We start from the raw sequence: 22,492 nt of genomic DNA, 5'->3' as shown, positions 1-22,492 counted from the left end.
CATTTAGAATAATAAATTACATAAATGCCACAAATAAATAGCTTCAGAACAATATTTACTTTTAAACATGCCATTGTTTCAATAAATACTAACCTATGTAATATTTATTCTCAACGTCGGCCCTATTCATCATTTCTAATAATTTAACTTCAATTTGAGCCTGGTTAAGAAAGGGTTTCTTATTTTTAATAATCTTTATAGCCACCTGGCATTGTTCAACATGATCAAATGCCTTTACGACTTGACCAAAAGAACCTTTGCCAATAAGAGAATCAATTTCGTATCTCTCCAGGAACTTTTCACCATTTTTCACTATGTAATCATGGTTGTCATCATCATAACCATCATTGTATATCTTCCTCTCTTTCTTATGAGAAGAATCTTCTCCTTGAATTTGGGCTGCCCTTCGTTTTTTCTTAGCGTAATACACCTATAAAAAACAAAATGCGTTAGGAATCATTGTTGAACAGGATTGATATCAGCAAGCTACTGTAGGTTTACTTTAAATAAAGTATATTTATTATGAGGATTTAACGTTAGGAACGAGAGAAAGTAAGTTGTAATATACCAAGTTTGTGTCAAAAAAATCTGACCTTCCTTCTGTGAGTTGCGAATGTAGTCAGTAAATCTAAAAGCAAGAAAAGGAAAGCAATGTCCATTGCAGATTTTTTCTTCTACAAAAAGGCTAACGAGGTGAACAGCAAACACGTTTGTGTTTGGTTTCTGTTAAGTCAATATTCCATATTCCATAGTAATAATATTATGTATTAGAATGTAATATATCTGGTTGTTGACAAAAACTTCGTAGTAAAATTTAAGTACAGTGAATCTGTGGACGAAAAGTTAAAAGAGGTGAGTTATTGCATGCCTTACCGAATTTCAAAAGTTTAAATCTACTGAATAAATCGGCCATTGTTTGTTAGTGCCTCTATTTGCAAAAACAAGTTTCACTGAGTTTAGAACTAATTAGAGCTAATTTATAATTAATTACTATGAAGAACTAGAAATAAGAGACAGAACCGGCTTTAGAAATAGCAGGCAAAAATTTTGAATTTTAATATTTTATTTTACATAGGGATAACTAAAGGAAGAATATATGAGAAAGGTCATGAGTACATAGAAGGCCAGCCCAGACAACCAGTGGGAGCGAATTTATAGTAGGTTTGCTACAATGGTGCACGGCACACTGGAAGTATACCTTAGCTTAGCCTAGCAGAAGAAGCAGAGTAGTCAACTAAAAACACAGAAAGAACAAACAGAAGACATAAAGTCCCTTGCCAAATTATTAGATGCTCTATAAAAATTTACAAAAAATTTTTGCTTTTTGAGGTGTTGAGGTGATACAGTAGAGCATCGATAATAATCCGAACTAATTGGTACAGGGGTAGTTCGGATTATCGAACATATGTTAAAAATACATACAAAGCTCATAAACATAGTACATATTATTATGTACATGTGTACCGGGTGTCCCAATAAGAATGGCTCTCGGCCATATCTCAGGAACCGTTTATAGTAGAGCTTTGAAATAAAAAATTTTATAACAAAAGTTGCCTCAGGAAAAGCCTGGAAATTATTTTCATAATTGTGGGTCCACCGCTAGAGGGCGTAATTGAATATCAAAAATAAAAAAATCTAAATTTTACAAAATTTTCCTAATGAAGGGGCACTGGAAATCCGATTATTGTATTCTTCATCAAATTCTGCGCATATTTTATTTAACAAGTTTAACTCTACCTTTGCAAATAAGAGGTGGGGGTGAGTGGGAACCTTGTTATGAAAAAATGGCTGTAAGTCCGGTTCTGCTAAATCAAATTTTGAAAACTGGGTCTTGTTGAAGACAGATCTTTTTCTTCAATGTAAGCGTGATAATTTTGAACCATCCTAATAAGTAATAAGCCAGCTGGGAGGCGTTATTTAATTTTTTTCAGAAATCTAGTTTTCTTTGGAAAATATTAAATACAAGTATGCATTTTTAATCATACTTTATAAAATTAGATTAAATTAGCAATAGAATAGCGAAAACCGCATGTCGATACCTTTTTTCTATCTCAAGATATCTCGAGAAACATGTAAATTTTATACATAACTGTTACTATCACCGGTAAACTAAGTTAATGAAAAGTAGTGTGCTGTGGAAAAAAACAAAATAACATTTTCCAGATGTCAACGTATAAAAATATAATTAATTAAAACAACAATATAAAGAGAAACAATACTATTAAAATTAAATATAACACAGAACAAAAAGAACTACTTAGTGACGACCTAAATATTCAAATTGTTGCCCACCATGCACTACTCTAGAATACATTATCCAGAGAATACTAAACGCCATTCAAAGCATATCGAGAGCAGAAATTGAGACTGCTGTTCAATCTACTCTTGAAAGAGTAAATGTTTGCAACGAAAATGATGGGCAAAAATTGGAACGTTTATGTCATCACTAAATAGTTGTTTTTATTTCTTTGTAATAGTGCTTTTCAACGCTTCTCATTTGTTTCGAGCCTCTGTCATATGCCGTATAATCCGTGTATAATATTAATATACGAGATATGAACGAGGCTCGAAACAAATGAGAAGCGTTGAAAAGACCTAATATACGTTGACAGCTGGAAAATGTTTCTTTGTTGTTTCCATAGCACACTACTTTTAATGAATTTCGTTTACCGGTGACAGTAACAGTTATGTTTTTAAATTTACACGTTTTGTAAGATATCTCGAGATAGAAAAAAGGTATTAACATGCGGTTTTCGCTATTCTGTTGCTAATTTTGTCTAATTTTGTAATATGGTATTAAAAATGCATGTTTGTATTTAATATTTTCCAAGGAACACTAGATTTCTGAAAAAAATTAAATAACGCCTTCTAGCTGGCATATTACTCAGTAAGTTGGTTCGAAATCATAACTTTTACATTGACGAAAAAGATCTGTCTTCAACAAGACCAAGTTTGCAAAATTTGATTAAGCAGAACCGGACTCACAGTCAGTTTTTCATAACAAGGTTCCCACTCACTCCCACCTCTTATTTCCAAAGGTAGACCTAAACTTGTCAAATCAAATATGCGTAGAATTTTATGAAGAATACGACGATCGGATTTCCAGTGCCCCTTCATTAGGAAAATTTTGTAAAATTTAGATTTTTTAATTTTTGATATTCAATTACGCCCTTTAGCGGTGGTCCCACAATTATGAAAATAATTTCCAGGCTTTTCCTGAGGCAACTTTTGTTATAAAATTTTTTATTTCAAATCTCTACTATAAACGGTTCCTGAGATATGGCCGAGAGCCATTCTTATTGGGACACCCGGTACATAGGTTTTAGTTACAAGGAATAAAAGACCTGCATAATAAACAAATATATTGTACGTATTTCTTCATAAACAAAACAAAAATCCGCGGTCATATTTTGCCCATATTGTCATATTAAATCCAAAAAGTCGGTCCGCGATCATATTTTTAATTTCAATTTTTTTTTTGTGTGTTCGGATTAGCGAACCTTCGGATTACTAGGGTTCGGATTATCGACGCTCTACTGTACTAAATATGTTTTTTGTATGTACCAGACACAATGTATTACGTTTGGTTGTCCATTTAATTGTCTATATTTTATCACAAATAAAATATCATTATTAATGAACCAATATGTATTTATTGACTCTTGAAAAAACAGATATAACGACAATTAAATGTTAATATTTTGTTGAGGCCACCTTTAACCTCTATTAGAGGTTTAATTCTTCGCAGAATACTATCAATGCAAACCTGCACTGTCTCCTGGGCAGAATTAAAGCTCTAATAGCGGTTAAATGTGGTTCAACAAATTGAGGGGCTCGGTAGTAAACAATGGTAAGGGACAAATTTTGATTTTTCGCGAAATAGTATGTAAAAGATGGCAAGGGACATGGCAAAGCAGAAAATTTTACTTAGTTTATCCTCCTAATAATAGATGGAGCCAGATTAATTTCTTAAAATTTGGTAAGGGACATGCATAAGCATGAAAATAATGTTATGTGTCTATGATAATGCAGGTTGTTCAAATCTAAATGGATTTTTTGTTGTTAACAGTGACAATTCTGAGAGCTACGATGATTGTAACTCAGATAAAGATCCTGAATTTCAAGTATTTAGTGAAGCTAGAGCTTGGTCAAGTTTCTACAAAGAAGAGAATTTCTTTATATTCTTAGAATAAATGTTCGCAAGTAAAAAATGGTAAGGGATGTACTTAACATTGTTTACAACCACGTTCACTCTGCATAAAAACTTAACATTTTTTACTTGCAAACATGAAAACCAATTCTCTCCAGCGCTATATTATTATTTTTATTTAAACGTTTTAGAAAACCTGAAAGATGTAAAATCATTTTGGGAATTTATACCAGCTGTTTACCACAAATGGTATCTAAATATTAAATGAATTTCTAGTACCTACCAAATTATGTTAAGTCAACACCACTTAACACGTTACGTTAAACTATTTCAAATATTTTAGGTAAACAATGTTAAGTTGTAGTTCATATTTTCATACTTTTCTAATTAATCATTATAAAAAAAAATATTTGGTTTTCCATATTTTGCCTACGTATTAACAACATATTCAGCTAGTTTTAACATGCTTCATACTCTTATATTTTTTAATAAATATAAGAATATTTTTTTCAAAATTCAACACTTCAAAACTCAAAACTTCTTTACTGCCCCTTACCATTTTTTACTGCCGGACCCCTCAATTATTAACATTTAATTGTCGATATTTCTGTTTTCTTTCAAGAGTCAATAAATACATATTGGTTCGTTAATAATGTTTTATTTGTGATAAAATTAGACAGTTGAATGTACAACCAAACAACATACATTGTATCTGGTATATACAGAAAAGCTATTTAGTATCACCTCATAATTAACATTTATTATAAAATCTTATCCTTCGTCTAATAATTTGGCCAGAGACTGTAGACCTAATGGACTCCCAATAACTACACAATGTAAAAAAAAGAATGGATGAGAAGATGAAGACTCTTCCTTTCATGAAATACAAAAATTAAGAACAGAAGTAAAAGAAATGAAAGGGGAACAAAGAGTATAAATAGATAAGAATATTACATAAGGAAATTTCGAAATTAAAGAAGAAAATAAAATATATTAATTCAAAAAGGAAAACAAGAAATTACGAAAGGATTAAATGAAACAAAAATTAGATTAAAGAGGCTGAAGAAAGAGAGAAAGCCAGTAACGTAATTGTAGAAGGTATGTGATAGATACATAAGACCAAAAAGGAAGCCATTGTCTATTTTAGATGATGCAATAAAATTAGGAAACAAAACTTACCCCGTGAAAATGGAAAACGGCGAAGAAAAAGCGAAGGTCATACAAAACAAAATCAAACTAATAGACTTAGAAGATCATCGAATATTTCTAAACGACGACTTAACCAAATAAGAACAGAAAATAGAACAAAATAACAAATTTATCGATTGTCATCTCCAAACTACAGTAGAGTCTCGGTTATCCGCCATTCCGTTTTATCCGCCGTACCATTTATGCAACAAAATATACCTCCTTTGGAAAATAGTCCATAAGGTGGAACTGAACTGATTGGAAAGACATTTATTTATTTATTTATTTATTCACGGGCAAGCCCTATTCCGATATAAATTTTACAGTGTTCTAAATTATATAACATAATTATACAATTATATAACATTAATGTTAACCAATTATATAACATAAACTATCGTAATATAACATATAACCAAGTGGTTTGAGAAAAAATAACTCGTATGAGTAATACAGTTACAAAAAAGAAAAAAAAAAGAATAAGATAACATTAGGTCAGTACAATTACAAACAAAAGATATCACCTAAATCAATTCGTAAATGTTGTAAGGTATAACGGTTTTAAGTTATCTAATACATACAGGTCATGTAACACTAATCACAATACAAAAGCTCTGGCCGAAAATATTAAAAAGTTAAAAAGTTAGGGAAGAAATTAGGTTTTTAAAGCGGGAAACTGATATATTAAAAATTTCGAGGTTATTTAATGAGTTAGCTAATCGAAGAGTTCTAGGAATAAATGTGTTGTAAGAATAATTGAATCTATGAAAAGAGACATAAAAGGTTTGCACCTGCCTAGTCGAACGACTGGGGACAAATAGAGATATTTTGGAGAGAAGTTCGGGGCAGTTACACAGCCCGTTGATAATTTTAAATAAAATAATTAAGTCTCTTTGTTTTCTGCGTACCTCAAGAGGAGGTAAGTTCAGTATGCGCTCTAATACAGAATAGTCATAGTATACATGCAACTTACTGGCAGTATATCTCAGAAAATTGTGTTGGACAGCCTCACTCTTCAGTTTATGAGTAAAGTAATAGGGGGACCAAATTGTGGAACAGTAATCGAAATGAGATCTAACCAGGGAGAAATAAAGAGATTTAATAGCTGAGATGTTTGTAAAGTCTCTAGTGGTTCTTTTTATAAAGCCAAGCATCTTCATAGACTTCTGTATTGTACTGTAAATGTGTGATTTATAGCTAAGGGCGGAGTCAAGGATCACACCTAGATCCCTAGTTTCAGAGGCAGAATGTAAGGTCAGATTATTTATACTATATTCGAAGATGATTGGATGATGAGTTCGGTGGAAACGAAGAATATGGCATTTGGATGCATTCAAACACATACCATTTGGCATACACCAGTTAGATAGGCGATCAATATCACCTTGTAGACTAAGTGAATCAGCCTCAGATGTGATTATTTTAAAACATTTTAAATCATCAGCGAATAACAAAGTTTCACTTACTTGGAAACAGGGTATTAGATCATTGATAAATATATTAAACAACAGAGGTCCCAAGTGTGATCCCTGTGGTACACCTGAGTTAACAGAGATGGTATGAGAATAGTGATGATTAACCCTGACAATTTGCGATCTTTGCGTAAGATAGCTCTTGAGCCACTTCAATATAAGGCCATCAACTCCGTATAAATAAAGTTTATGAATCAAGAGCTCATGATTAACTTTGTCGAAAGCTTTGGAAAAGTCAGTATACACAGAGTCAACTTGTAAACCCCTCTCAAGAGCATCTGTCAAAAAATCAACATATGTTATGAGACCCAATTCTGCTGATTTTTTGGATGTAAATCCAAATTGTTGGGCCCCTATAATTGGCGAGAAGTCATAACTTAAATAATCGGAAATAATGCTCTCAAAAACTTTAGGAATAGCACTAAGAATACAAATGGGACGATAGTTACCTATATCCGATTTTCGACCTGATTTATATATTGGAGTGACATAAGAGTTTTTCCAGCAGTCTGGAAATTCCCCTGTTGATAAAGACTTATTAAATATATAAAAAAGTGGGCGCGATAGAATGAAGCTGAATGTTTTAAGGAAAGTGGGGGGAATTCCATCAGGACCAGGACCTTTGTTGGTATTGAGTTCAGACAGTTTTTCGTAGATTTTTGAAATTTCAATGTGATAATTAGACACATTAACCAAAGGTGAAATCTGGGTTACATGCGGATGTAAGGATTGGTTAGTATAGACGGAAGAGAATTGGTTAGCAAAAAGATTAGCAATATCAGTTCCATTGAAGGCAGTACGATCTCCAAGAGTCATTGTATTAGGTATAGCGTTATTTTCCCTTTTACTACTTACAAATTTCCAAAAGGATTTAACGTTATTAACAATAGAATGTTCGGTACATGATACAAGAAATGAATGATGGCCGATACTTAATGCCTATATTGAAAGCCACCAATTTAAAAGATCTCAATTGCATGGGATAAAGTTGGGGCACAAACAGTTGCTTAGTCTTGGGATAAGCTGTAGGGAGGCGAGAATAAAGAAACCGAGGACAAACACTCTAGGTGAAGTTCAGGAAAATATTTTGTCCTTAGTGAAACTTATCCCTGGATGTGAGGATGCGTCTTTGAGTGATGTTGGAGAGTGGTTTTCAATGGTTGACCAGTATGAAATAACCCATGAAGAAATTGTTACTCTTGTTAATGTGAAGGTGATAAAAGACATCCAAGAACCAGATACTCTTGAGGCCCACATAGTTTCACACAAAGAAGGCGTAAAATTGGTTGAAGTTGCGATAAAATACGTCCAGCAACAAGAAGAATCCAGAGCTGTCGATATCATGGTTCTACATGACTTGGCACGTGATGAGATGACGTGACTTGGCAGCAACAAAACGAGATGCAAAAACTTATGTCTCATTTAAGCCTCCCTATTATCCGCCATTTTAGCTTATCCGCCCTTCCGCCGGCCCGTTTATGGCGGATAACCGAGACTCTACTGTACCACCAAAATTAGTGTCGCTCTGTCAGCGTAGAATTCCATCATTTCAAACATTTTTTTCCGTTCCTGTTTTTTTTAGTTTTTTTTTTTTGTTTAAGGCCCTGCGTTACAATTGATTCGATCGTTTGAGAAACCCGACATGTCTACAAAAGCAAAGTTGTAGGAAAGTACAAAAATCATTGTGGAGTTGTGAGGTTTCTCTTGATTCAGAAAAATTCCTTAAGTCTCTAGGTTCATTTAGAATGTTAAATAGGGTCAGGTTTCTTTTGAAACATGTGACTCTATACCTAAGGTTAATAAAAATGCAAAAAAACGAAAATTGATTTTTTTGGACATGTAGGGTTTCTCACACGACTGATTCAACAACTATAATCCTTTGCAACACGCCCCAACGCATAAACAGTTCAACTGAAGTTCTGAGGTCTTTACAACAGATTGAGTGGAATGTTGCTTATGACTCCGCTTTTGAGTCATGGGAACTGCTGAGAAATATGGAATAACGCATAGACCTGGTGGCCATGGGAACTGTACAAGTTAATCAGGAAAGGAAGAAGGAACAACTAAACACTCCCAAAAAAAATAACTATAAATAATAATACATTTGGTACTTACTTCATTTATATGTTTGTAAGTCTTGATTAAATCAACACTAAGTTTTCTAAGGGGTGCTGAAGATGAGTCCCTAAAGGTAGGAGGTATTCTTGCTTGCATAGCTTGAATATCAGTGGATGAGGAATTTGCCATGGGTGGGATCCCCAAAGTGTCTTCAGCTACTAAGCGGCCATAGAGAGGAACATGCCGCCTTTGACTAAGAGACATGTCTCCTCCACCACCAGGTGCTACTGGCACTAGAAGGTAAATATTTAATAATGAAATTTTTATTGTCTATGTATTTGTTGTAAATGAAGAGTGGTAAAACCAAAAATAAGAAGGTTTATAAATTCTCCATTAGTATAAATACCCTTGTTAAGGGTATTCTTCATTACCTACTAATGAAGAATAATAATATTGTATAGTAACTGACAGTACTATGTACTCCCTGTTTAAACCTTCTATTGCTGGTTTTGTCTGAATTTTGTTATATATTTTAATACTTTTTAAATTGTGGTGTGACAAAACTTATTTACTTTTTATATTTTTAGCTGCACAACCTTAAAAATTTTTTAATCACATTACTATTTCCTACTTTGTGTCATAATTAAATCTTGCAAATGATTCTAAAAAAATCAATCATCATGATTTTAATGATTCAATTTTCAAATTTAATGATTTCAATGATTTAAAAAAAATCAAATCAATTAGTGAATTTTTGAAACCTACTCATCATAAAGGATGATGTCAGTAACAACTCCCCAGTCAGTGCAACAGCAAATTTTTGGTTATTAATTATTTATAAGATTTGAGGGGGTAAAGCAAGTATGCACTTTTTAATTGAGATTTTTGCGATGCCTAGTGACTTTATGAAATATAGCGTTTAATTTAAGGTTTTTTTTATCAAAATGGTCATATCTTTTGTAAAAATGCTACTAAGAATTTTTGCCATGTTTTATTCTAAAATATATGTTTTTAATTGTTAATGAGGAAGGTTGCTTATGGAAAGATGGACGATTGTGATGCATTAACAACTAAAAAACAATGTTTTAAAAAAATCCTTATCAAGAACTGACAGAATAAGGTTTGAAGTTGAATTTAGACATACCTTGTAATTTCAAAAATGATATTTTTTACTTTTGTTTTTGAGCCTTGAAAATCGCCATCTTTGATTATTTTTTCACATTTAAATTGTTTATAACTTGAAAACGATCAAATTAAGAGAAAAGTTACAAAAGACCTTATTTGTTTAGAATGATCCAAAAAATCTAAAATAATATCTGCCCGGGCCGATTTTTTTTTATTAAATCAATCAAATAAAAAAAGTAATTTTTTAATTATGAATTAATTCTAATCAGAACAAAATGATATCGGGCGCCCCTTGTTTTTTATAATTGGTAACATACTAAATTACATATCCAATAATTTTTATCAATTAAACAGATCAGTGCAGATTGAGCTAATATCATAGCTTAGACTACTTTACTGTTAAAATGTCTGCCCCTTATTTATTTCTAGTTTTTAAATTATTTGAACATATTCTGCCACTGACACTACCATAAGATTATATTAAAACCCAAGGTCTTTTTATATACAAAATTTTTATACATTTTATATATTTGTACAGTTGTTTCTCAAAAACCTATTTACAGATTAATTCTAAAATTAAAAGTGCACTAATAAGATGATTTTTATAACAAGTATTTATTAATCACAAAAGAGTTTGAATCTATGAGTATTGTTTTTGAACATTGTGAGTCAATTTTTTTTAATTGTTAGTAAGTATACGTTAGCAAATATTTATTTGTATTGACTTATTTTTATTAAAATTATTTATTTGTAAAATCAATTAATCTTTTTTAGTATCCTTAAGTTTTTACTAGTGATGACATTCTGATACCAATTAGAGCACACAGAAAAGTTAATATAATTTATTTTATCGCCAACTGTCACTAAAGTCATTCATTTTTGTATTCATTTTAATCGATTATTTATTTGAGTGAGCTTAAAATTTATTTACTTTAATTATTGAAAATATTGTACACAATTTACGTTATTATTAATTAAATGTATGCCAAAAATTGAAATTCTGTAGTATTTTGCAATTATATTCATATAAAATTAATCAAAATTTTACCGATTTAGTAATTATTCAATATTGATAACTATCTATCGATTAAAAATCGAAAGCGGCATGCAGAAGTCACCTGTCATCACTGTCATATTTACAAAGTTTAAATTGAAAATTGTATTTATTGTAATAAAAGTGTAAAACGAATATCAAATTATAGTACAGTAGTGCTGCTTTGGAAATGAAAGAAATTACATGAACGCCACCTGAAATACGCAAGAAATCGTTAGAGGCAGTTTCAGAGCTTCTCCCAGCAAAAGCCATCGGAAAATACAATAGGCAATATGACATAAGTATTTGAAGCATGGCGTGAAAAAAATTGTATTGCAAATTATAGTGAAAGTGTTTTACTAGCATATTTCTTTGAATTGCCTAAAGAATATTCTCCATCGACTATGTGGTCCTATTATTCAATGTTAAAGGCAACTTTGACCACAAATAAAGACATAGATATAAGCATTAAGCAATTATAAAAAACTTACAGCTTTTTTGAAACAAAAAGGAAGGAATTACATTTTTAAAAAATCAAAAACCCTGCTGCAAGAAGTGCTAAATTTCTTATTAAATGCACCTGATAACGATTATTTTTGATGATGAAGGTAATTCAACAAAAATAAAATAACTATTACATATTATTGTACGTAAAGTTCTTTTTCATATCCTTGAATCTACCATGATTTATGTATAATGTCTTTTCATTTAATGTCAATTATTTTCTTTACATTTTTTACTTGCCTATTTGTTCTTTTTATAATTAATATCGGCCATGTCTAACAAGTGGCTGCGTAGGCTAGCGGTATGCGTATCTAGTTACGAACGTGTCAGTACTTGGTTCGAATCCCCCGTAAGGAAAACTTTTTTGTTTAATATTAATGGTTATTGACATATTTCGACTATTATAAGGACTTAAGTACACACACTCTTTTTTCATTAGAAGGATGTAATTAAGTAAGTGTTATGTAAGTGTTAATGTTTTTTATGATTGGCGATAAAATTTTGTATGCACCACGTCAGTAAAGACTCTTTATCGAACTCGTCTGTTATATCAGACTCGTTCGATAAAGAGTCACTTTACTGACTTGGTACATAAATAACTATTAACTACTAGAAATAAAATTCTTTTAATCACTTATCTGTATTCCCTTTATTGACATTTAAAAAGACAAATATTTTATTCCATTTAATGAGAATGTATAATTTTTGAAGTATTTTTTTTTATAAAACTGTTAGAATAAAACTGAATAACTAGATACAATAATTCTGTAGAACTTATGTCTTGCATATTTTTACGTTTGAATATAAATTGGTTTTAATAGTAAATCAATAGTTAGTAGTCACATTACTTTAGAGTCATGCAATTTCCATTGCAATTAGGAATGTCCAGGATTCTCTTGTGAATCATCTAAAACCTAAAATTAACTAATCAGTATTTTAATATAATAGGTATAGAAACTACCATCAACAAAGAATTTACTACTCTATCTGCTTAAATTATATTATTATTGATATTATTTTATCTGAAATAATTTGTTATTATTCTGCCTAGAAATTTTTATAATTTTCTGAAATGAAGCTCAAATTATAAAAATAACTAGCTATATTTCAGAGATTTTTTAACAATAAACATTAAGGACATTATAAAATTCGTACCGCTAATAAAGAAATCTTGGGCCACGAATATAGGAATTTTGTCGCATTTTTTCAATCCGTGAATAGTGAAAACACGAATAAAGGAATCACGAATAATTACTGTAATAGATTATAACTTTGCAACTTACTATAGAGACCCTAGTTTCTTGGCTTGGCTTGACATTTCATCATAACTATGAAAATGTCTACAAATCTAGAATTAAAAATATGCCATCTCTTAAATTAAATACAGTTGTATTTAATTACAACTCTCAGATTGGACATTCTTAATGAACCACCCTGTATATATATTAAAATTAATTAGTTAAGTAGATTACTGTATTTGTTGACAGTGTGGCAACCCTGTAATTTAGATAAAGATATCAAGTAACCTACATAGTAGTCAAACAATTTTTTGCTTGAGCCAAGTATTTTATGAACACATTTTTTTGTAGGTCACAAAATGTCATAATCTATTTAGAAAGTTTCCTTTATCTTATAATAGCTACCTTTAATTTTAAAGAAACAAGTAAACAATATTTACACATCACTGAAATTGTACTAATTCCAAAGAATATGTCCTTTTTTATATATAAAAATTAGGTTTAGTGAATAAAAATAATGTTTATTTTTTATAGTACATATTACATAACAGTAATCAGATGTTTATAAGTTTGTATTTATTAGTAAGGACTCCCTAACATAAGTGAAGTATTCATCTAACTATATCTATATGTGTATAAAAATAAATTGATGAGTTGCAACAATATATTTTTAAATATTCTGAATCCAAGTAATGACAGATAAAAGTTATAGGTACCTAACCTATGTTGGCATTTGTTTTGTATAAAAATACTGTGCCAAAAATGCACTGCATTCTTTGTGATCTATCTCTTACTAACAAGTTGAACATAGAGATGGGCAATATTTCATGATTAGTGACTTTTTAACTTATTGAGAAGTGATGACTTCTCAAAGAATGACTGTTCACATTATTTATCGTAGAGAGAACATATACTTAATAAATAAATGGTGTGGTGATAAAAGTTATATGAAAGGCAAAATATTTTTTGACTTAATTCACTAATAATGTTCAATATTGCAAATCTATAATACTACTATGTATGTATTAGCAAAATCATTATTTTATTTATCAACGGGCAATCACCCGATTAAAATACAGTATAAACATTAATCACGGAAGATTTTTAACCTAATCAACAGTATATTTAAAAATTTTAATCATACAAACTTGGAACATTAAATAACAAATCAAACATTAACAAAAATGTAAACCTTCCGAATATTGGTTAGCAAACCTAGGTGTTCTAGACATGAAGGAGTTGTGTCCATAGTTTGTGCGATGGGGTCTAACGTAAAAGGGTTGATTTAGCCTCGTTTGTCTACTGGGAACATGGAGGCTAATTTTCTCCAATAGTTGAGAACCAAAATTATTGGAGTGTAGTATGCTATTCGCGGTGTGCAAGTACTTGGAAGGGGAAACGAGAAACGACCCTGCGCGAGTCGCGGAGAAATATTGCAACTATCTTAAATAATTCATATTGTCAATTGAAATTGTCAAATTGACGTATATTTCATACATTCTGTCAATGAAGCAGAAAAATTATATATTGCTCCACAATATTGATATGATATGCAATTATTATATAAAGGTAAATGTAATTAATTTTATTTTGCTTGCAGTACTGCATTTTAATAACTAATTTTATTTACTACATACAATTGTTGACGTTTTCATAACATAACCTGAATCTTATTTTTTCTTCTTATTATTTTTTTGGACTATGGCCTTGACAATTATCCAGTAACCAGGACTAATATAATTGGCCAATATAATTAAAAGTGCGAATTTTAGTATAGAGCGTAGAAATAGGGGTCGCTTTGCCGAACTTGCACGGTCCCAATAAAACATTGCGAGATCCTTATGCATGCGTAGGATTTGGAGAGAGGTTATGTTGAGAGACTTTTCCATATTAGAATAGTTAATTTCATCAACCCTCCGGCTTTGTTTAAATGCAACAAATCTTAAGAACTTGTGCTGAACTCTCTCAATAGCTTGAACATGGGTGTTATAGTGTGGAGACCAAACACATGAACAGTAATCTAGGTGAGGTCTCACAAGTGAACAATACAATATTTTTATGGATGGGATATTTAGAAAGTCTTTAGCACAACATTTGATAAACCGTAAAAGTTGAAGTGATTTTGAGACAATAGATGAGATATGGGGGATGTAGGATAAGCTGGAATCGAGCACAACACCTAGGTCTTTTATCTGAGATACAGAGTCTAAAGGACAATTCTTAATAGTATAGATACGATTTGAAGGAGTTCTATTTCGACCAAAAACCATTAAGTGACACTTTTTAACCATTGTATGAAAAATATAGGATATTCCAATAAGGGCTTCTAAACCTCTACTAAGGAGGGTCAACAAAGATAGAGAACTGCTAAACACTTAAACACCAGAAAATGTCTTATCTGGGACATTATAGAGAAGGGAAATCGATATAGCATACTAAAACTAATTCTTAACCCCTTCCATACAGTGATGCACCTGTGTGCATCATGCTTGACTGTCCGCTACATATGGTGGTGCACACGGGTGCATCATGAGTTTGCGTTCAGCACACGAATCCATATATAGGTGCGACTTGCCATGACTTCGCAATGATAATTGCCAATATGGGATAATTTTGATATAGCATGTGAAGAAGAAGAAACTGACAACTGATAGCAGTCATATTTTAGCAGTCATAGCAACAAATTTTCAATTTATCGTTGTCATCATCTATATTTCCACATTATTGGAAAAATAGTTTTCTTACACCTATCTATAAATCTGGCAATCGTGAGTATGTAAATAATTATAGAGGTATAACTATTCAATCAGCAATCCCAAAACTTCTAGATAAATTGGTATCGATAAATCTTACCTGGGCTTGCCGAAACATAATTATTGATGAGCAACATGGTTTTTCTAACAGAAAGTCAACTGTAACAAACCTTGTCAACTACCAACAATACTTGTTGTGTGGATTTGAGAATAAGATTCAGGTCGACAGCATTTATACTGATTTCTCAAAGGCCTTTGACAGGGTTAATCATAACCTGTTGGTTCATAAACTTCATGTGTCTGGCTTTGGTGAACCCATTGTTAATTTGATTAAAAGCTTTTTGATGGGACGTACACAACAAGTTCGTATCAACAATTATGTTTCTGAATTCCATTGTTGTTCTGGTGTCCCACAAGGGTCTCATTGTGGTCCCTTGCTCTTTAACTTGTTCATTAACGATATTGGTAAGGCTATCAAAAACTCACACTTTCTACTATTTGCTGATGATCTTAAGTTATTTCATTACATACATGATATATCTATGGCTTGGTTCTAAAAGGGCCAATGTCAATATTTTACTTTTTTGTACAGCTTTATTTAAAATTTAATATTGACAAAATAAAACGGAAAAAATTGACATTGGCCATTTTAGCACCAAATGAGATACTGTGTGTTAAAATGGCCAATGTCAATTCGTTGCCTGTTGTTTGGTCAATATTAAAATTTAAAGAAAGCTGTACAAAAAAGTAAAATATTGACATTGGCCTTTTTAGAACCAAGCCACAGATATCAGATAGAGATCTTCTGCAAGACGATGTTAATAATATATGTTTATTGTCGAAACAAAATGGTTTAAGCCTAAATCCGACTAAATGTTCTTGTATTTCATTTGGTCATATAAATAATCTAACAGCTAATAGATATGTTCTTAATGATGTACTCTTGGATTCAGTTACTGAGATTAAAGATTTGGGTGTATTATTGGATTGTCTATTGACATTTAGAAGCCATTATCTTAAAGTTAAGGAAACAGGATACTTGGTTTTATTTATCGCAACAGTCATGATCTCTCACCTACTGTATTCAAATTACTGTACTGCTCTCTAGTGCGCTCAGGGCTTGAATACTGCTCTGTTGTTTGGTCTCCATTTCATCAAGTTTACATTGATGGATTGCAGAGCGTTCAGCGGAAGTTTCTAAGATCCTTAGCTTATAAAGCACATACTAATATAAGAAATACTGAAAATTTCGTCATAGATTATTCTGGAATAATGTCTCAATTTAATGTTGCGACACTGAAGAACCACAGGTTGAGAGCGGATATGTTGTTTCTATTTAAAATTCTAAACAATGCTATTAATTGTCCCTCGTTATTGGATAATGTGTACTTAAACACAATACATAGAACTCTACACACTGCACTCTTTTATATTCCTTTTCATAGGACTGAGTATGCTCGTCATTTTCCCTTGTCAAGAATGCTCAGCTTATGCAATGGCATGCTACTTGATCCATTCTGTCCAAGTATTAATGTCTTCAAAAGGCAGCTTGGGAGTTTAATGATTTAAATATGTGATATTTTTCATCTTCTGTAATTGGATATACTGTGTTATTTTACAAATTTTATTGTTTAATTGTCTTTTATTCGTTGATTTTTGATGTTTTTTGTACATGATTTTTACTTTTACTATTTTTATTTTTTTTGTATTCGTTTGTAAATGGTTCTACCGTCGAAATAAATAAATAAATTAATAAATATTGTTGAAACTACATTTGTCATTGGCTGTCATTTATTCAGTCTGTTTTGCCAAATCACCATAGGATACAAATTGCCATAGGATACAAAAACACACGCAAATGATAACATTGTCTTATCAAAGTAGGTGTTCTGTTCACATTTTACTCGCCATTTTAGTCATTAATAGCAGAGTGGTGAACAAATTTTGAGTCCACTAAGTAGTTCAGGAAAGAATCAACCAACACATGTATGTTGAAATACAAAATCTGGCAAGATGGCCACTATCCGTGGGATGGTGCAGGAAACTCCAAGGCAGTTAATTTCACATTGTACACAAGAACACAGCTGTTTACAGGCCATAACCAAGTGAATTTTACTTGTGGCTTAGGCATAGATAGATTTATTTAATGAGATGGCTTTTGACCTATTCAACTGTGACTTTTTCAGATCTATTATGGTCCTCTAACTTAAGGTTACATTCTCTAACCTGCCCCTTTTTAAAAGGTCTAATAAAGACTGAAACTTCCATATAGCTCTTCAAGCATATCATCCAGAGACTTATTTTTGAACAAATTATCCCAATTAAAGGGAGAAATACTACGAAGAGTTATTTAAGGTGAGAGAAAGTTCTCTCGAATATACAGAAGAAACAGACCTTGATGATGAAATCGAAATGCCATCATATGAGGACTTTTTACGTGTGATACGAAATCTAAAACAAAAGAAAGCAGCAAGCCCAGATGAAATCCCAAATGAGCTAATAAAACGAGGCGGAGAAGAACTACAACGGAAAATATACAACCTAATAATAATGATTTGGGAAGAAGAATGTCCGAAGAATGGAAAACTGGGTGGATATTTCTGATTCTAAAGAAAGGGGACACCACAAAATGTAACAACTATAGAGGAGTAACACTGTTATACAGCTGCTACAAAATATTGACATCATTAATCAGACAAAAACTCTCAAAATACATTGAAACTAAAATAGGAGACTACCAGCACGGATTTAGAGAGGGAAGGTCAACAACAGACTCAGTTCACATAATCACACAGTCAATTGAGAAATATTACGAACATGATATCGACTTACACATCGATGGCTTAGTGTGAAAACCTTGTATCTCATTAAATTACAATATTACAGGAGAGGCAAAAAACTGATTTTCTGCATAATATAATCTAAAAACAAAAACTACTGTTACATATTTTAATTTGAGCACATTGAGACAAATATCTGATCTTGGCCCAGAGCTGAAAGTGTTAAATGTTGCTATTAAATTGAAAATACAAATATTAACTATGAAAAACACGTAAATATCCTTGCAGTATATAGAGCCTTTGTCCAAGTAACTATGATAACCTCGTATATCTTGATATACGTATTTTTCATCTAAAATGAGGTTGTGTTTATGATTATTTACGAGGTTTTCATTTTTCATAGCTTATTGCACACCTCCAAATACTAGGTTGATACAGTACAAACCTTTTGATTTAAGGTTTATAAAATGTTTCTATATGCCGGACTACCTTTTGTTGTTCACAAAAAAACAGTTCTCCAAGTCGAATTTCTTAAACAAACACTCCAAATTAAGTACCAAATTCTTGGTTATAAACATACGTGGTATTCACACTAAATCAAGAGAGCAATCGATATATGTGGTTTCTTTTTTCGGCTGTAGAAAATAGTCTGGTGTATTTGGATTTTTTCTACCAGTTGTAAATGGTGAGATACAAGGTTTTCAAACTAAAACCACCAAAATGTCATTTTCGAAATAAAATGAGATACAAGGTTTTCACACTAAGCCATCAACATCCTTTTCATAGACTTCAAGCAAGCCTTTGACAGCTTAACAAGACCCGACCTAATAGAAGACATGAAAAACCTAGATAGAATACTCATAGAATAGAATAATTTTTATTTGCATAAAATTTTTACATATTTCAGCAAATAACGTCAAGTAAAAGTAAAAAGAAAAGAGGTTGTATAAATCTAAAGTACATATAACAATTATCATAATTAAAATTAAAAATTAGACATTACATGTTACAAAAACAAAAACAACTAATACTCCAGGTATTCCACCACAGTATATTATGGTTCTACAATGACCAGATATTTAAATAACTCTCTTTTAAATCTTAATTGAATCTCTTGTTTTAATGCGGATGGTAACTTGTTGTGGAATTTGATACAGGCATATAGTGGACTCTGTTCTGTTAGAGTAAGTCTGTGTCTAGGGATAGTTAGGTTTAGAGCTCTTGTGTGATGGGTATGATTGGGGATGTAATGGTTAAATAATGAAGGGTTCTTAAAAAGAAACTTTAAACATTCATAAATGTAGATGGCTGGAAAGGTAAGTATATTTAGTAGTTTAAATTTCCCCCTGCATGAGTCCTTGATTTTCATCCCAAGAATAATCCGTATTACTTTTTTCTGAATGATAAGAAGCTCTGATGTTGCCACTGCATTTCCCCAGAACATGATTCCATAATGTAGTTGAAAATAAAAGTTAGCATAATAAACAGTAAGAAGAGTATCCTGCTGTAAGTACTCTTTAAGCACTCTTATTGAGTAGCATGCAGAGTTCAGTTTTTTACATAACTGCAATAGGTGTACATCCCACTGCAGATATTGGTCAATGTAGATACCCAGGAATTTGACAGAGTTGGATGTTTCTATGTGGTCTGGTTGAATATTTACCATATTCGTGATCGGACCTCAAGACTGTATGGTTCTAAAATAGATGACAGTCTTACCACAGTTCAACAATAATTTATTCCCAGCAAACCATCTCTCAGCCCTCTCCAGATTTTCAAGTGTTTTTAAGAGCAACTCCTATGTATGACCAGTATATCAATTCTATTGAGAAAGTTCAGAATAAGTTTCTTAGGTATTGCGGTTACAAAATGGGAATTCCAGTTGCAAATATAGACAAAAAAGTAATTTTAGATAGATTAAATCTAACAACACTTTATAACAGACGAATTCAGTTTAATTCTGTATTTATTTATAAATTATTAAATAATTTAATTCAATATCCGGAACTTTTAAGTAAAATAAGCTTCAATATTCCACAGCATAGACTAAGATCTTTTGAACTTTTTCATATAAACTTTCATGCTACCAATTATGCCTGCAATAATCCATTTGATAGGGCCTTAAGGTTTTTAAATAGTCACTGTGATATAGATCCTTTTAATTTAAGTTTAAATCAATTAAAAACCATGATTTACAGTAAACTCTAGAATTGTTTCTAAATATTGTATTCTAAAGTGTATTTATAAGATAAATTAGATTAAAAATAAAATGTTATTATAATGCTGTAATGGGGTGATCCCGTCCATTTAATAAATAAAATAAAATAAACTCTTCAACAGTTTTGGCCCAAATCAGATAATTTGAGTCATCTGCGAAATGAATAAGGCTAGATGATTCATCTGTTACAGATACAGATATACCAATGAAACTTATAAAGCTTACAAAAATGACAATGAAAGGATCGACTGCAGCAATAATTGCAGATAACGGAACCACCAAAAATATAGAAATAGCATGTGGAGTACAACAAGGCGATTCTCTATCAACTTCACTATTTAATGTCGCTGAACTGAAGAATACGAAGAACTATTCAACAAGCTAGGTAACAAATTCATTGTTGGAGGTGATTGGAATGCTAAGCATACGAATTGGGGTTCACGACTCATTACACCAAAAGGCAGAAGCCTACTAGATGCCATCAACAACACAAACTGCACCTACTTATCGACGGGACAACCAACGTACTGGCCGTCCGATACAAATAGACTACCAGATCTACTCGACTTCTTCATCCTAAGAGGAACTGCAGCAAACTACACAAACATAGAAGCAAATTGGGATCTCTCGTCTGACCACAAGCCAATCATAGCAACAATCAGCACCCACATAATCAAACGACCTGAAATACCCAAGTTGACTTCCCCTAAAACTAATTGGTGTGAATTCAAGTACCAGCTTGACACGAATATCAATCTTGGAATCAGACTCAAAGAAAAAGATGACATAGATAAGGCTATAAACCACTTCACCTGTCAAATTCAGCAAGATGCATATCGAGCTACACCATCAACTCCAAAGCAAGAAAACAAAAATACCACTTCGAATTATATTAGACAACTAATAGTCGAAAAACGAAGAGCAAGAGGTAGTTGGCAAAGAAGCCACAACATTAATGACAAACACGAATATAATCGACCAACCAGACAATTAAAAACAGCGCTAAAATGAAGCATGCAATGCCACATTTGAACACTACATTAGTACCTTGTCTAAAGAAGATCACTCAATATGGAAGGCAACAAAACACTTAAAGAGACATACAGAACACAACTCGCCAATTAAGAAAGATGATGGTACTTGGGGAAGATCAGACCAGGAAAAAGCTTCAGCATTTGCAGAATACTTAGCTGGTATTTTTAAAGAACACCAAGTAGAGAATAATGATTATGGAAACTTAATAAGAGACTTCCTGGATAGTGCTTGCCCTATGACGCTCCCAATAACACCATTCAATCCATCAGAACTTAAACTAGAAATAGAAAAATGCAATAACCACAAAGCACCTGGATTTGACCTAATAACAGGATTAATACTGAAACATCTTCCGAGAAGAGCATTGGTCATGCTAACTACAATATACAATAGTGCACTCAGACTGACGTATTTCCCAATCACATGGAAATTTGCGCAAATAATAATGATTCACAAACCGGGCAAACCTCCAAATAAAAAATCATCCTATCGACCAATCAGCTTGTTGCTGACAATGTCTAAGATCTTCGAAAGACTACTACTTGGTAGACCGAAGAATGACATTAACCTAGATGTAGAAATACCCACACACCAGTTTGGTTTTAGAGAGAGACACTCCACAACACAACAGACTCATAGAATTATAAGAAAAATCCTTACTGCTATTGAGGAAAAAAATATTGCACAGGGGCATTCTTAGATGTAGAAAAGGCATTTGATAGAGTATGGCATACTAGACTTTTATGCAAACTCAAATGTATTCTTCCAACCCCCTACTACCTAATCATGAAATCCTACATTGAAGATCATTACTTCCAAGTAAAATATAACACAGCAACTTCCACATATTTTCACAGCAAAATGTAAGGTGACACTAGGAAATTGTTGGTTAAATTGGTAGTATATTGGCAAAATATACATATAAAATGCCAGGTAAA

The 22,492-nt window shown here is 31.9% G+C and overlaps 1 protein-coding gene across 2 annotated transcripts in view; it reads right to left on the bottom strand.

The window, feature by feature from the left end:
- Window positions 1-22,492, bottom strand: part of LOC126882987 (serine/threonine-protein kinase minibrain) — an 89,841-nt gene that overhangs the window by 60,196 nt on the left and 7,153 nt on the right. For both annotated transcript variants that reach the window (XR_007697446.1, XM_050648135.1), the window contains exons 2-3: window positions 8,926-9,161; window positions 94-430 (exon numbers count right to left, since the gene is read on the bottom strand). Coding sequence is in view for 1 of the 2 variants with exons in the window: in XM_050648135.1 (XP_050504092.1) it covers window positions 94-430; window positions 8,926-9,161 (573 nt within the window). In the remaining variant the exon portion in view is untranslated. The remainder of the gene's footprint in view (window positions 1-93; window positions 431-8,925; window positions 9,162-22,492) is intronic.

Source organism: Diabrotica virgifera, chromosome 4 (assembly GCF_917563875.1).
Source record: "Diabrotica virgifera virgifera chromosome 4, PGI_DIABVI_V3a".
Taxonomy (NCBI): domain Eukaryota; kingdom Metazoa; phylum Arthropoda; class Insecta; order Coleoptera; family Chrysomelidae; genus Diabrotica; species Diabrotica virgifera.
The sequence above is the reverse complement of the archived record's forward strand: the minus strand, read 5'-3'. Positions and strand labels throughout refer to the sequence as shown.